The 17,510-nt window shown below is 42.0% G+C and overlaps 2 protein-coding genes across 2 annotated transcripts; both read right to left on the bottom strand. All coding sequences in view use genetic code 11, as the record gives it.

Annotated features, from left to right (window-relative positions):
• Nucleotides 1-462: 462 nt before the first annotated feature.
• On the bottom strand, nt 463-4,941 carry EGR_07546 (SWI/SNF-related matrix-associated actin-dependent regulator of chromatin subfamily B member; the record flags this gene model as incomplete). Its single annotated transcript, XM_024496795.1, has 8 exons — nt 463-502; nt 585-743; nt 1,561-1,814; nt 2,530-2,798; nt 3,834-4,239; nt 4,294-4,394; nt 4,466-4,571; nt 4,858-4,941. 8 exons carry the CDS (start codon nt 4,939-4,941, stop codon nt 463-465), a joined length of 1,419 nt encoding a protein of 472 aa, XP_024348800.1.
• Nucleotides 4,942-6,027: 1,086 nt separating this feature from the next.
• Nucleotides 6,028-16,118, bottom strand: EGR_07545 (hypothetical protein; the record flags this gene model as incomplete). The annotated part of the gene is made up of 4 exons (XM_024496794.1): nt 6,028-6,246; nt 10,307-10,647; nt 15,711-16,031; nt 16,070-16,118. 4 exons carry the CDS (start codon nt 16,116-16,118, stop codon nt 6,028-6,030), a joined length of 930 nt encoding a protein of 309 aa, XP_024348799.1.
• Nucleotides 16,119-17,510: the final 1,392 nt, after the last annotated feature.

Genomic DNA, 17,510 nt, shown 5'->3' with positions numbered 1-17,510 from the left:
TTTTGTTGAGCCACTCTGTACCCTCTCCCAAACCTCGTCCCAATTTGACAGAAAGCCTTTACCGCATTAAAATCGGGTTGCAAGCTGGGTTCGTAACGGACTAAACCGATGCACATCCACCGGGTTCAACTGACGGTTAATGCAATTTCAAAGCAGCACAATTAACATCGAACTTTGGGGCTGCACAAAATTTGCAAGGCTTTCGACACCACTCGAGTAGAAGAAATGATAACAGCACCTAAACAATACACCTTTGGATTCACTCAAGCGGTTCCATCCAGAGCAGACATTCTATCACATCAAAGATGATGGAAGACTCATCTTTAACGACTTACCAGTGCTAGAAAAACTCAGACCAAGAACATAGAGAGGACGTAAACAAGTAAACAATGTATTGACAAGCAAGGAGAGGGAAAAAGGGGAGATTAGACAGGTGGGAAAAACACGCTAATCAATGCCATTTCACCAACCGGGCTGCGTGTTGGCCAAACGTCGCATACGTCTACACAAGGGGGTAAAACATCAGTTTAGAGTAGGGCAAAGGAAAACAAATTAATGAGGAAACGAATAAGGAGATGACTTACCGCGTGTTACGATCCTGATCGCGGATCTTCTTCTCCATCTCGGCGTCTGTTAACACCTCAACAGCCGGGCTCCACTGATCGGCTTCATTGGGACTGCGGAACACTACATCGATTGTCGGCAGTGGTGATTCACTAAAAACACAATTCCAAGTGTCCAAACTATCGCCCCATGAAGAGCAATATCTACGGCAGATTTATTGCTTAATAAACCAGTTCAAAAGAATGAAAGTTAAAGTAATAACAATTTAAATGCAATTCTTTCATCTCCCACATTCGATCCTCCACACTGGTGACCCAGGGCTCCGCTCACGAAACCTCCACGCTAAAAGCCGTCGGGATCTTTTGTGTGCCTTCAGACTCGTGTGTCTTAAAGCGCATCCTCTACTAACTTGGGTATTACATTTTCCGTAGAGCTGGCAAATTCACTCCAAAAGGTTAAAAATCCCTCTCTTTGATGGCTGGATATCACGTAGGCACGTCTCATTCTATTGTTACTCAATTTTTCGTGCAAAAAGATAAATTCCGTTTTTAGCAAACCTACTCTAGCGAAATCCGCCTAACAGAGGAGGTACTTCGAAACTTCATCTCGAATCTTAAAGAGTATTTATCTGGTGATCCACCCTTACTCTTGAGTTATTCCAATTCCGTGAAAGACTAAGGAGACTTATGGTGACTGAGACAGGAACTTAACCACAGGAAGTACTGAGGATGGCGCTAAAAGAAGAAGCCTACACACAACTCTCTGGCCTCACAAGATCCGGCCATTCGAATGATAGCAAGAAGTTTTGCCACAAGGCTCGTAGTAATGCTAACCTCAGGTCCGTACGCGCAAAAGTGCCCTCAGACATCTCTGACCGTCTAATCTGCACTCATAAAGTAGACCTAATGGGGATGATTCACGCATTTGATGCTTAACTACGGGCAAAAAATGAATTTTTACCAAAGTCCCCTTAAGTAGTGAAAGACTTGGACTAACGTAAAAGCGTAGAGTCTCTGGTGCCAGGCCAGTTGACCTCGAATGCTGTAGGCGACAGCGGTGACGAATTCTCCACCTAGACCCAGTTCAGCACAGAGTCTTGTAGCGAACTGCTCAGGCGAGTTGGCGGGTTCGGAAAGGTCCCACTCAAACTGATCCACCAACGACATGTTGCCCACGTGGATATTCAGACGCACAATCACACGAGTGTCTGTCTGGCCGGAGAGGATATTCTCCACTGGGTGCGCCGCCACCTAAAGTCAAATAAGGAGGACCACTTTAAGGTAATTCTGCTCATTTCACAAGAGTAGGTAATGGTTTTGTCAAAAGTAAATAGGTTTAACTGATGCTAGGATCATTGACAGTCAAGACAGATTTTGAACTACCACCGAATATCAGGCCCACATTATTAATTTACCGAGAGCTTAGATATAAGACGAATGGCTTTTCAGTTCTGCTTACTGGAAAACGGTCATAGTCCCATCAGACACACATGATGTGAGTAAATGCACTCCCACAAGCTGACAAAGTGATAAATTTTGCGATGGTTGGGTCGTCCAATAGAGCGGTCACACATTCTTAGTTAATAAATGCGGACTAGCTGTCAATAATGAAAAGAGGATTGATATATCCACCAGGAGGAGGAATAAGGCTCTTAGGACGCTGCCTTAGCAAATGTCAGGATTCGCCGAAAAAGTTCCCGCAAAAGCTTGTCAGTTAATCTCCACAAAAATAAGGCTTACATCTTCCTTAAGAGTATGAATAGGAAAAGTCCCAGCGCATAAATCATTCAGGAAATATCGAGTGCTAGTAAACGAATTCTCGTAGAAAAAATGGAAGTGTCTAACCTAACACCATTCGACATTGACAGGTCACCACCCTCCTTTTTACAGAGCTAGATTTCAGAGGGGAGATATTGGCGATATCAAGAGCATTTCAGAGAATAATGGTAGGGACAATAGTGTTCACCTGTTGTCGGATGGCCTGAGCAATAGCAGGCACAAAGGAGATCGGATTGAGGTCGAGATCGTCACAGAGAATCTCCGCAAACTGCTCCGGAGTGATCAGCTGCTCTGTACGGTTCCACGTAAAGCAATCGCGTAGCTTCACCCCATCGAACTCAATGTCCAATCGGATGGGGACTAGGTGCTCCGGCTGCTGGGCGTTCTCGTGGTACGCCACAGGATCCGAGTCATCCAGACAGATTGGGAAGTTGGAAACTTTGCTGCTCACCTTATCTGGAGGTGTAGTGTAGTGCAGTTTTAAAGAATACCTTCCATTAATAGTATTTGTGAGTGGCGGCTACTATTCGGATTGACGGGCAGCAGATTAGGAAGACAAGCAGACGTTATTGCTAGCATAACCTCTAGGTAGTTGGAGTAGTAGTTGGAAGTGACGATATGAAACCAAGCGTTTTGCACTGGTAGCATACGGCTACTCTAATGTCATCCTTTATGCAAATAGCCTCGCAGCCCAGCTACACTTTGAAAGCAAAGCCGCTTAAAAGCATGCATTGTGGTTTTTAGAAATAACCTGAATGTCACACCAGCGATAGTGCTATGAAACATGGCAAATGTTATCTATCCCTTGCGAAGCATGTGTGTACTTTCAGTGATGCACCAAGAAAGACTGCATCAAAGAAGACGCGCTATCCACTACGAAAAGAGCGTCGCTGCATAAAAAAATCTGACTTGAGCTATGCAATGCCCGAAGAAACACAACGGGAGGACCGAAAAAACGTATTGGCTGTTTACCAGCTAGCATAGCCCCAGGATGGGCACCAAAGGCAGCAATAAAGTTACATCCGTAATAAACAAGTTAGACTGGTAATATAAGGATAATACTAACTCACCTATCAATCACAATGAACTCAATTTATTACCAAAATAATAAAAAGGCCGAATGGAAGAGTACTAAGCCGCAAACTGAACCAAATCAAAAGCCGAAAAATGACAGTCTGGCTTAGCGATACGAAATGGATAATGAAAATCTGGAGGGTGTAACATCAGATTCCAAAACTGCACAAAAAAGTGGACGAATGGCGGAATCAAGATGAAATTTACTTTCAATACTACTTCCAGATTATAAATTGTGATCATTCAAAGAGCGTAAAAGCAGGATGGTTGGGGAAAGGTAAAAATGATTTACTAGGGACGGATCGCTACTGGCTGCAAATAGCAAACAGCCTACTAGTTCTAAGGTGGCGAAGTAATTTTACTAAGATTTGCTTAAACGATATTCCAGTAAATCAAAAATTGTCCGCAAAAATTTACTTGGTCTTGACCGAGTTGCACTCGCTCCCGCACCGATTGGTGTAGGACAGGGCACTGAGTCCAGATGGAAGGAGGTGTTTGGCACAGAACTAACCCACCGACCCGCAGCCGAACCTGCACTACGCGAACCGCTACCGCCGCTTCCACCTCCGCTGACGCTGCTGCTACCAACACCGCCGACGCCTACTCCACCACCACTACTGCCGCTACCGCCCGGCTTAAGCGGGGTGCCAGAGGAACTAGTAAAACCCTCTGCACTTGTCGCTGTGCCAGTGACTGCCATAGGAGTAGTTGACGATGGTGTCGCGGCGGTAGAACCGAAGACACTGCCGGAGAGGGAGGACGCCGTCGAGCTAGCCAAATTAGGTCGAATTGCGCTGGGAGCGATGGATCCAGTGAGACCAGGCTAAAAGGACGAAAAATGAGGGACAAGTTATAGGGAAGTAAGGCAGAGAGCTACCTCGAAGGACTTGAAACGATCCTCGCTGCCTCCGATTAACTCGTCGACTTCGATAGCTCGCAGGATGACAGCGTTGAGAGCTGTAACTGGCGTCGCAAGACCTGCAATTAAGATAAGATGGATCTTTATATTTGAAAAAGTCCGAGGAAGGGGATATCTTGAAAGAGCATACCCATAGCAATGAGCTTATCCCGTTCTTCGGAAGTGATTAGACGCTTCCATAAGTTGGGATAGCGTTTTAGGAGTTCACCACGGAAAAGACGCAGATACCGACCAACCTTTTACAAAACCGAATAATCGAGGGGTAACAAGCACATGTCTGGGTCGGTAAAACTATTCACAAATCGACTTGTGCAAAAAGTGATTTGCATTACTCAATAAACAGCAGTAACGATGCGTGGGTTCAAAAAATAACTTCTTCACAAATTATATAAATCTAACATTATGACTGGTGAGAAAATAGTAAAAGAATTCATGCCGCAATAATGCAAAAATCCCGATTATTCTAGTCAAACACAGTCGTAACGAAATTGCAAGAGTAGAATGTAAACAAATAAAGCCCACTTCGGAAGCAAGGTAATAAAATTCCCCATCAGTTTCCAACTGAAATTCAATTGGTTTTTCGCCATAGCGCAAGGCCGGCTGCATTCCAAGGAGAGGAGAAAATGGGTGGGTCAACCCAACTGCGGCGGCTAACAAAATAATATGTTGAAACAAAATTGATGGATTTCAAGTTAGCCCTGCAATGTCTTCCTTTAAAAGTTGCCCAAACTTTAAATTTTATAGGCACTAGATTGCTTTGAAGTTGCGCTTTACCTTGCTTAGACTGAAATTTAGCAAAAAATACCTAACTGAAATAGAAGAATCATTAAATTAATTAAAATGCATCCGTACAGACTCTACAACATTCATAAATCTGTGCTATTTGCATTTCTACACATTTGTTATGGGCGTTTTGCGCAAGTTTATTTCTGGGAGGACATTTACAAGCAGAACGCCTGTCAGCAGGAATATCCTATTAACCCGTATTAAGTTTCCTATATTTAAGACTTGCTCCTCTAATAAGGATAAAAATTTCCCCCTTTTTTAACAGATTTTGAATCGCAACATTTTGCTCCGTTTTTATAATACGTCCCTCCGTTATGATGCGAAAGTTATATTTTTGAACCGGAGCGTTCTCATTTAAATCATTTATGAAAAGAGTTATCTTTATTCAGCTTACACGTTATCACTATTTTGCATTTTAGACGTAGCCAAACCTATTGGGTAACAATTTAAAAACCGCTTGTGCATTCCAAATTTTGTATTCGCACTCAGAATCCAATCCACATATGCAACGCTTCATTGAAGTTGTTCATGTCGCAAATAGGAATTTTAACTTGCTAGAACACCAGTTTAGGCATTTGACGTTCAAAAGACACCCAAACGGGTTAAAGCATGTTCGCCTTCTCATCTAATCTGGCTTTTATTTCATCGGCTGTAGCTTTATCGCACAACCCACGTTGCTCCCTCTCCCATTCTACTGAGAAATCTAGAAAATCTAGATGATGCAAAGAGAGTGTACAATAATTCATTCACGCAATGCTTGGATACACAAGAGGAAAATTGATAAGAGGATGATGGCGAACAACCAGACAAACCAATAGAGAGGCTACTCGGCACAATGATACCAAACCGAACGTTCATATCTTCTATCTTTTCAACATTAGGGCCAAGGGTACATGACACATCGGCTCACAAGTTGCTAAGATTGGCATAGGGAACAGTGTGGGGAGTGCTGGTGACAGGGCGCATGGGGGAGGGTGAACGCGAGGCTAAGGACCTTGAGAGGGGCGACAGATCGGCGATCAGGGTCGATGTGGAGGCGTTGATGGAGGCCATCTTGGTGATGCCCCGATAACGTTGGTACTTGGGATTGATACCGTCGCCACTTGGTTTGCGACGGCTTGTATACTAATTAAACAATATAATGATAATGATTAAACCCTGGTTATTTGCACGGCGAGCCAACCCGCGTCCAATTTAAACGCGGGACCGGCCAGTAACAGCAGGAGGGCTAAAGGATGGAGCATGGCATCCGAAGAAAAGCCGTTTGGAAATCAGTATTTTCATGGTTACTTTTAACAAAGATACATGCACAAACCCACCAAAATGGCTAGTTAAAGGAATATTTTGAGAAAAAAGTGTAGATTTAAGCTGGGAGTTTGGGGTGTTGTTCTTAATAATTCCCCTAACTTAATCAAAACTGAAAGGGTGAATTAGACTGAAAGAATATTAGAGTAAGTTAGTCGCTTGTTTTAATAACAGTCAACAAAGGGGTTTCTTTAGTGATAATAGCTATTGTTACTGTTGTGTCGATGATTCTTATTTTGGGTGTTGAGGGCTAGTGCACCCAGATGTGCCAAAGTATGGAAATAAGTGGATTGGAAAAAGTTGCCTTTATCTGCGTCTGGCAAAACATGTGAGTTGCGTGTTTCTTTTGTTTAGAACCTGAAAAATAAGGGGAGTCAGACGCGTAGCTGCTGCACCACTAATGGTAATCCGTGTGGACGAAGAGATTTGGATGTACTTCTACAATTTCTACTCCTAGCGGACCCATTACTAAACCCAAATTATAACTAGAATTCATGCTGTATCATGGGCCATATGTTATCTACGTGTTTTAAGGGGAGAACCGACGATTTCTCCATCCTTTTTCATCAGTGAGCAGGTAAACAACCAGAAGTAATGCCTTTAGCAGCTTTGGAATTTTGTCTACAATCCTTAACTCAAATTTAAGTTGACTTTTTGTGAAGTGTTCATTAATTGTGTTTCACCGAATTATGTGGTCAAATGGGTGAGTATGAGTTGGAAAACTTGGCTAAGAAAACGAGGAAATTCACCCGGTAATGGTTAAACGTTCATATGCTATCTCCAGCATTACGGGACCTCAACGGCCAACTTACTTTAAGGGAAGTGTAAATGCACGAAACCAAAGTGAATTCCACCAGATCCTCATCTGGCTCTAACCGACTTTGTTGTTCTAGTAGTCCAACTTGAGGACCCCTAATTCGATACAAGGAAGTGGACGATTTCAAAGGTCAATGAGTATTTAAGAAATCGGAAACGCTAAAATAGAGCCAAAACGAGTTCGCGATCTCCACCCGACGATAGCGTAACACCTGCCTTTGGACGACCCACCAATGCATTTTGGACTGACACCACGGACTGCAATCACTGTCAAATTGTGGCAAAGTAAGGCATTTTCGAATAAGTGCTCATTCACATAGAACGCCTGAGAATCGACGAAGCTGAGAGTTTGAGTGGCTCACATTACACATATAGCGCTTTGGGCGATGGTTTGAATGACAAGTTACATCCTGGCAGGTGACTTTACTTAATTTTGTTCACAAATGAGCCACGTAACACATAATAGGTAGGCGGACCAGGGTTGAACCCAGGATAGCGGATAATGGTAACTACTCAAAAGCTCTTGTGGTGAGAGAAATCAAATGCATTCATCTCAAACTCGGATTGACGCAGTTGTAATATCGAAATAATGGAAGTGAATCAGCAAAGTATACAAAAGTTATTTGATTTTGCTGTAGGTGACAAATCGAGGTTTGATGGATGATGGATGGAAGGTGCAAGTATATGCCAAACAAGTCTAAAAATTATGATCCATTGTATCTGGTATAGCCCATTGCATGACAATGGCAGCCGAATGATCCAAAGGTTGCAAAACTGTCCTTGTGCACAAACTAACAAGCAAAGAGGCGTTCAAAAATGCAAACAAATCACACCCAACAATGCAAAGCACGGAGTCCAGAACAAATAAAATGTGAAATTCTGGCGGGAGGGGGGCAAAGTCCGCTGGCGAAAAATTTTTCCAGCATCCACTTTTGCTACAATTCAGGTGCGTAGAAGCAGGCGGATAAAAACTCGGCTTTTATTGCTAATGGCAAGATGTTTCTGTTTCGGATGCTACTTTTCCTCTCATTTTTACTATCTACCACTTCAAAAAAAATTCAAAGAAACTAAAATTAGGGAAAAACTTTAAGGAAAAATAGAATTACAGAAATAATTAAAACGGGAGAATCTAATAATGGCAATGGTAAAATTCAACTATTTTGGCGGATGTACTTCGCATCCAGCTGAGTTGAACGGCCATGCATTAAAATCTTATTTCTGCTCAAATGATTATTAATGCATCACGTTCCACCTGTAAAGGCTGCTAGATCCAGTAGATCCTACTACTTCCAGCTAGTAGTATCTGCATGGGTCTTTGTCGACCAACCAATCACGGACAGAAAGCATTTACTGAACTCCATCAACAGAAGTAACTAGGTGAGGATAAAGCATAGAATTCTCCACAACCTTTCGTACTAGCATCCAAAACTCTACATTAAATTATAATTTTGATTGGTGGTACGATTCCACTAACCAGTAGCACAAAAATGATGCTGTGATCTGCTGAGATGACTTATTTAAGTTAATTCAATGGCAGTGCTGCAGCCAAAAGGGTAGTACAAGCAAACATTGAATGAGGGGTTGCGGAAAAGCAACTCACCTTTACGATCGCGTGATCTGAAAGTGGGCAGAGAATTAGGGGGTAAGGAATAAAAACCACCGCGTTTATGATTTTTTACGCCAGATCACTTGTATAAGAATTATTTTAGAAGATACAGTGACATATTTGTGAGAGTTTAAAAGAAATATCTTTGCTAAAGATTGAGCAAAATAATGGTAGTTGTATCTTACTGTCTTAGAGTTAAGGAGGCAAATTATTCGGCTATAAGTAGACTTCTAAGCTAATAGAAATGGCATATTCTTCTGCTAAAATAGGATCCTAGATTTGACAAAGCTAATAACGGTCCCTACGGGGTTAGATTTATCTGAGATTCTATTGGATGGTGCATGCGAGTCGCTCGCCTATTAGCCAATTCCTAACCAATAAACTCTTGGCACTTATACATTCTGACGCATGACGAATAGCATTGGTAAAATCAATTTGCCAAATCTAGTTTAAGAAATCATCAAGCTAACTTTTCTTAAATCACTGTACAGTAACGCAAATTACCAATTCAATTTAAAATAAGCGCCTGTACGATATTCGCTACCGAATTGTCATCTACCTTTAAGACTGTTTCTACTTGTCAGCGGTATTTTTAACTTTGACGTGGAATGTCTCCTAGGCCGAATTCTATCTAGGGCACTAAGAAAAAGGAGAGCTGAGCAAAGAGTGTTTCCTATTCTAACCAGTTTGATGAAACACCATTCAAATTTCGCAGACCTACTTGGTTCCTCTAAGAACGGCTTCAAAAGTGGCACAAAAACGCAAACAGTTTCAGAAAGAAGTTGAAGACGCTTTTAAAATAGAGATCTGCCACTGCTTGGTCTACACCAGTGTCTTAACCAGAAAATGAGCCAAGTTAATCCTTCATATGAATTTAGACGGTTTTGGTCATTTTAAAGAGGTAGACATACATCTAAAAGGTAGTGGACATAAATATGGGACAATAAAACCGAAATTATTCGTTAACCAAACAGAGGATCTTTGAGGCTATCACACGCAAGAAGAGGATTCAAGTCCTGGATTAAGACAGCCTAGATAATCCTGAAGTAAATACTTAAAAGCCCTTTTGAAGAAAATTTGAATCCCCTGAACAGTCATGCTTGAAGTGTTGTTGAGGGGGTCGCCAACAAGCGCACGCAAGGTGTCGGGGCTTCGTGGACACCTCCAATCGAGTCTGACATGACTTATGACCACTTGAAAAACGAGAGCAGTCAAAGCACATGCAGCTTTGTTCCATCATTCCCACACTCCTCCTTCACAGTCCGCCCAGCCAACTAGTATGTGGTCTTAAACTTTCCATGATCATGTTGCTCACCTAACTCGTACAGGCAGAGCATTTCACACTGTTTTGAACACAATCAATCTCTGCGACATGATTTGTTACATTTACATGCCACCTATTTGTAACTTTATTGGTGAACACAACAATCATCTCACAAAGGTGCAAAAAGCACTCACCACTTCAACATCCTTCTGGGCTGTCGCAGGGGATACCAGCGGCTGTGGAGGTGGTGGTGGGGGTGGTGGTAGGGCCATCGCTTTTTCCACCTTTCGTTTGCGTCTGTCAACAGCCTCATAAAGCGATGAATCCTCCTCCACATCCTCGTCGTCGTTGGAGTAGACGCCCACTGAGGTAGGTCGCGAATTGGAGTGTGTAGGGCAGAAGGGGACGTCGAGGAGGCAGTCACCGGACTCGTCGCCCTTGTTGCCACCAGCAAAAGCGATAGGATTTAGGAGTTCACTCTTGTCATAGTAGTGGTTGCTTAGCATTGCTTCTGACAGAGGGCGACTGCGTGGTGCTGAGGGTCAAGGCAAATAAGATCATATAATTTCTGTTAATTATGGTCAGATTTGAACGGTTCGGTTAATCATGGAGAAGGGTATTTAAATACACACCTAAACCACCAGTACTACTTATGAACATTTTTCAGTAGTTTATGAGGGGTAAGAGACCCTGTGTCCGGGCATCACTACTTCTACAATGGTATTCAAGGCCACATTTTCTGCAATTCAAAAGGATTGCATCAATCCTGATTTGTCTCCCACAACAGTGGCATGGGCCCTTTTAATACTTCCTACCATGGCTACTTTTAGTCACGTACTTCTCAAAACACCTTTCAAATGGCAATTTGTAACGATTTACACTCGACGCAAGCAGGTAAAGTCCTCTCTATAGGGCATCATTAATAATTGCTGAGATTGTTTAATAGTCGTTTTAATGTACGTTTTACCGTGCGGGTTCTAGAGTCTCTGCAGGTTGTACTTTCGCCTGGTGGTATGACCTTCCAGCCGGGCTTACGGCCTCCAAGCTCTTCTCAACGGTGGCATTAAATCCTCCTCCACACTGGGCTGGCTTATTACGATTTCAGAAATGACTCAAGACCTAAAATAATTTCCATGGCATTAAATGCTAGAATTTACGGAACAAGTATTTTGAATGGAAGGTGTATTTCTTCTAATGATTAATTTAAAAAAATCAAACAAAAATTTGAGAGAAATATAACTCGTTTACAACCAAGGCTACGAAATCTAGCACTATAAAATCTGTTCAGTGCTCAACACTTAATTATTTATTTATGATTCTCACAACCATTGCCGCCGAAACGAAGGATAGATGTGATTATTCCCACTTTTTTTCCACACACACACACACACAACTCGGAACTGTGCACGTTTAGTGAACTGATATGTGCATTTAGCTACGCAAGCTTTTCAGTCATCAATGGTTTATACATCTGCTAGATGACTTAATCCCTAGATTGTGCTCATAGCCATCAAACCAGTCATCCATACTTGTGTGGTGCATTACGACTTCGGGGAGGAATTCCAATAACCGCACTAGTTTCGACTTAAAATCACTAATTATTTATTTTTTTAAAAGACATGTTTGGATTCGCTCATTATGTCATGTAGTTATTTTATTGTGTCCTCTCGTGAAATTTCAAGCAGGAGTGTTGTCAAGGCTCAAATTTACTTAAACAATAAACAAGACATTGTAGGCTCAAAATGCCTTATGAAATGACCTAAGATTAAAAGGCATATCGGTGACGTCCGTAGGACTAGTTTACAGCATGCAATGCTTCAGTTATTTATCAAAAAATATGATTAAAGTTAAGCTTAAAATTAAATTTTAATTTATCGAGAACCAACATTCTGTCTGCTCTATTGGAATAGTTAGCTATGTTTTGAATGAATGATTGAATAAACAGACAGATAGATAAATAAATAGTATTATTCGACATGAACCCCTGGAAATGGGTAAGCAGGTTTGATTCATAAAGAAAAGTGGATCTGAGATATTTTCACCACTCGGTGGATGGACTGACAATTCCGAGACGGTTGTGAAATAGATTAGCTATTAGTTTAACCCTCGGTTTTGGTAACGGGCTAATAAGGAGCTCCGCCATTGTACCTCCACTGGATGGGCTGGCATCCGAGTCATGCCAGTAGCCCCAATGCCTGTTGTATGTCTTAATTCGTCTTCAGGGAAGTCTCGGGGCAATACATTAATGGCAACAGAAAGCAAACCCGATCTTAAGGGTCACCTATTCTGGTTTCTTCGGGTGGGTACGGAAGAAGTGCATTTGCTGTGAATAGGAGAACCAGCGACGACCCCAAAGAGAAGGGCTGAAATTGACGCTTACCTTCAGCAACTATCCCAGTGACGTGGTACGTAGGAAAGGTATTAATAACTGAAGCAACACCGGCCATGATCGAGAACCATCTAAGAAAGCTAGTTACGAAGCTCTCTACCGTACCTGTAAAGAAGCATCAATCATGTAAACTTGCGACACCTCCTTCACCTGGATAGAACCTAGATGGATATGGCTGGGTAGCTCTGAATTGAGAACAAGGTGGTAAGGAGGAATAGACGTAAAAATAATTTTTCCCACGAAACTATTTTAAGCTCTATACCTTGTAATGTGACTCTGCTTTTAGGCTAATGTTCTTACAGCTACCAGTGGACATACGTGATGTCCTCCAAATTCCCCACTTCCCCAAATCAAGTTTGTATACAGGACAAAACTCCACATTTAGTTGATTTGCCAAGAGGGATCAGTGACGCTGCGACCAGGAATCCCCTTAGTTGCATGGCAATCCTATGACTGGTAAGTTTGGCTCGTGAGTGCTTTTCTCACAGCACCGATTATGTTATGATGATTGACGTAGGAAGGAGGCCAAAAGGAGCGCCAGAGACGACGCTCAAAAAAGGAGAGGGGCTATATAGCACAACGGTAGTTTTTTAACCCTCGGTTTTGGTAAAGGGGCCACTTGAGGGCACCGCCATTGCAGCTTCACCGGGTAGGCCATACCTATAACCCCAGGCTCTACTGTATATCGAATATGTATATTCTGTCCGAGTATTATGACTTCTTTAGTCTTTAGAGATGTCTCGGGGCGATACAGTTAGATAGAAGGAAAGATGAACAATGCGATGGACGAGCGGATGAATTATTAAAAATTGACTGCACTTCGGTAGATTGAAGCTTAAATACTTATTTAATTGAAATGGGAGCCAAAAAATCCACTCGACTGATTCGTGGAGCCCCCACTTTAAAAATTTTATCCATATATTCAAGTTTAGTTAATATTCCATCGTCATCCAAAACTCGCCTGTACGTTTTTTTTGCTAAAAAGCGGAATTTACCCATTATTACAACTGCTCATGTGAAAACAATGGTTTACAAAAAAAATTACGACCCATCAAAGTTTTGCGTGGTCAAATTGAGTGGTCACCTCTTCAATCACTGCGCGTAAAGTGTAGTTTTACTTTTTACAACTTTATTCATTTTCTCCAGCTTAAAACAATTTCTTAGTTTCCACCGGTACCAGTTCATTGATTGGATGACTTAAAATGACAAAATCGATGCTGACAACCTGATGGAGTCCAAATTCAAAAAAGCTGGTCAATAGCGAAGGGAATAGGTTTGAAAAGTCAGGAGAACGATATTTAATTAGAATAATTTACAGCCCACTTGAAATTAGCAAAACAATTTCCCATCTCAGTTAAAGGGACATTAAAATGACTTACATAGTAAAAGTGAAAGTGGCAAACGTGGGTTTTTAAAAAGGGTTCATTCACAGCAGAATAAAGGTGTCGACATAGTTACCCTGCTCAGTTATCTTAACTTTATTTCAGGTCAAGCGTAGATTTCGGTGAGCTTGGCCATCGCCTTCGACGACAGCCTAGTATTATCAACCTCCTAGTCTGCCTCCTGCGTGGCACACCGGCTTAAGATTATTAAATTCACCTTTCAAGATGAAGCTAGTAAGTATCCAGTGTTCGATTTTGCCCAAATATTTTGTATTTGATACACAGGGTTACCTTCAACTCATCTAATTTGGTCATGTGGAATGTAGCCGAATTCCGAGGTTTGCAAATGTCTCCTAAAACATACAAACTTCGCAACGCTTTCGCCAGACTTGCGGCATCAATAGAGACGGTAATACAAAAATAATATACTTTCAAAATTATAAGGCTTGACATCTTTTCAATAAGATCAAACGGGATCAGTGGAAAAGGGAGGTTTCAATTTACTTTATGGCAAACTAGTAAAGATAAACTAAAGATCGTACTAATGACAGGATGAAAAAGTTACCCCATTGCAGTTACTCAGCTGATGGGTTTGTCTTCTTGGCTCTACTTTAAGGAACTGTTTGTTCACCTCCCTTAATCTCGATGAAATGAATGCAAACCACCGCCTAAACGTTCCCAAATATCCCGCTCAAAAGTGGAAGAAGCAACATGCCACTCTCCAAATAGACCTCCCGTATACCCTAAATAAAACCACTTCCACAGTTGTGCCCCTTATGACGTCGTTGGGAATGGCTAAATCGTTGCACGTATGCTTGGCTTGGTAAACTAACATGCCGTACGAAAAGGTCGAAAGGGTTGGTGTCTGAATAAACGGAGACTGACAGCTGAAGGTTTGTGAAACCACATCGAATTTTGGCAGTCACTTCAAACCTCAGTTCCCAGTTTAGTATTAGAGTAAAATTAAATTTGCATGAAAGAGAACCACCAGTTGAAGAAATGCTCAAAATGCGAGTTTGAGGTCAAGTAGACATGAAGTGAATTTGAAAGCGCCACCGATAATCCCTCCGCTGTTGCTTTAAGGTCGAATTTTGAGCAAAGAACTGTCATTACATGAGACTTTTTCATTGTAGAACATGCTCTAGCCCTCACTACTAGTAACATTCTCACTAACAAGGCATTCGGTAGTTAGGAATCCCATCATAATTATTAGCAAAATAAGGGACATAGTTTATTGTTTGCGATTAAATACAACCTCCCGGAAGACTTTTAGCAATCCAAGCTGAAGAGTGGCCATGGCGAGTGCAGGAGACGACGCTTAGGAAAATGAGCCGTTTGTGTGGTAGAATGATCCTTTTAACTGTGTATTTAACTACGCACTCCTTTCCAGTCTTCTCTGATTCGGCTTTCATATTGGTTGCATGAAGCTTTACAAATGGCCATTCAGCCCTTCCCTACACTTGCAACCCGAATGAGAGGTCATGTTGTAAAAAGTGGATTAAAATTTGATGCGGAAGGTAGCATAAGCACAGAAGGTGCCAATTATGGTGCTCAAAATAGCACTGCTTCGTCCGGACTCTTCCGCGAGCCATTTTTAGTGCTGGTAACGTAAAACTCAAAGCCAGTCCTTCCACTCTGCTACGCGTTCACAGGAGAGCTGCCTCCAGAATCGTATGCCTGACAACATCTTCAGGAGGCAACTCGAGAGCTACGATGGGCTCCATTGAAGCCACCCGTGGCACCAATCATCATACGTTGAAAATAAGGCGACATTACGAGTCATCATATGCAACTCAAGCAATACAAATAATGATAAACAAGACTCACAAGGTGGACTGAGACGTGGTCTTCGAATGACCCGGTCATGTCGATGGTCATGGGATCGTTGACCCTCATCGTAAGTGAAGTAATCGGCCGCAGAAGAAGTGTCTTCCTCGAAGGATGCATCCCCAAGGGAGACTGTGGGGTCACTGACAGCGATGGGAGCTCCCTCGGGTGCCTTGACAATACTGCTGTTACTTTCACCATATCCACCACTGCCGTCCCTCGTGGATGTCTCGCCTTCAGCTGCTGCATTAGTAGAACCGCCATTTCCACCGTTTCCTGTGGAAAGAGAGGGCCAACTTGCCTGATGACCTGTGTCAGAGTCTGAAAAGAAGAGACGGTAACTTATCTCACCGTTGCACTTCCAGTATTATATTCTTCCCTCATGTTATCAGTCCATCCTAGACCCATCCATCCACCCTAAATCCATCTATTCAATCACTCATTTATTCGGCCTCCAAGCGGTCATTCCTTTAGTAGCCTTGAATTCAACGAACAAAAGAAATATAATTTACCTGTAATTACGTTTTATTTTCTCACATTCTTCAACACTTTTACGATCTACTTCCCCTTTTATGGTTTTCTTTAAAATGTTTATTTTTCGTAGTTATGTTAGGTAAACTAACCGGTTGTGCTTTTGACTTTGATATTCCTTAGTTCCAAATGCAAAGAAGGTATTTAGAGGGGTTAAGAAGCAACATCCTTAAGGTACATTCTGCGAAGGTAATGCCTCAATTTTGTCAAAAATCTTGATGGTGTAAGAGCCTTATCCATAACTCCACATCATTTATTGGACCAAAAGCATCTGCGTTGACAAGTGTTATTTGCAGTAGGGACTAAAAACTTTGTTGAGGTTATGTAAATCTAGGGTGAATTTTTTGGTCAATTGGCTAAAGATCATCATCTTGCTCCACACCTCAATATCCTCAGTTGTCCTAAATCCTCCATTCCTTTTTCACGGCCTACTTTGGGACTGACATTTAGAATTCACCCTCTGCTCTACGAATTGCAGAAACAACTTTGTGTTAACTAGAATAATTATTAATTTGCTTATGACTTATTGTTACTTTTATTCTACACGCCTCCCACTTTTGACTGACTTGGTGAGTATACAATACCTTGACTGTTTGTTTGACTCGGTGTTTTAATTACGCGGGCACATAAGGTCCCGCCACTTTACTCCCGCTTGTCGGCATGGCCTCTAAACCATGTCGAAATACTCAGTTCTCCTGTGCATCAATGACATATCTTCCGGCATACTCCTATGGTTTCTTCCGATTTTAAGGAAGACTCGAGGCGCTAATATCGGTGGCAGTGACAAGCAAACCTGATGCCAAGGGTAAAAACACCCTAATTTTTATTGCTAAGTGCTAAATATTAACGTGATAGAAGAGAGAAGACCCTGGAATCGAGGCCTACCTTTGACAATACCTCGATCTCGTGTTCTCCTAAATTATCTGGAAAAGTTCGTTAAGCAGCAGTCAACGTCACCTTTACGAAGATGTCAGCTAAGTACATACACGATACCTCTTCTAGCTGGATAGGACTCAGACAGGTAAATGGCTTTGCAGTGCTGAAATGAGAGCAATGTAGCAAGGAGGAACAGATGCGAAACAGTATTCCCACGAAACTGTTTTAAACGCCGTTTTTTTATTAAAATGACTGCTTTTGATTCAATATTCTTGGGACTAGTGATGGGCATACGAGATGGCTAACACATTCCCCCTACCCCTAAAATAGTTTTCAAACAGGACGAAACTCCAGATTCAGTGGAATTGCCTAGGCGGATCAGTGATGTCGCGG

Source organism: Echinococcus granulosus (assembly GCF_000524195.1).
Source record: "Echinococcus granulosus chromosome Unknown EG_S00080, whole genome shotgun sequence".
Lineage (NCBI taxonomy): Eukaryota > Metazoa > Platyhelminthes > Cestoda > Cyclophyllidea > Taeniidae > Echinococcus > Echinococcus granulosus.
Note: the sequence above shows the minus strand (reverse complement) of the source record. Positions and strands in the feature narration are given on the sequence as shown.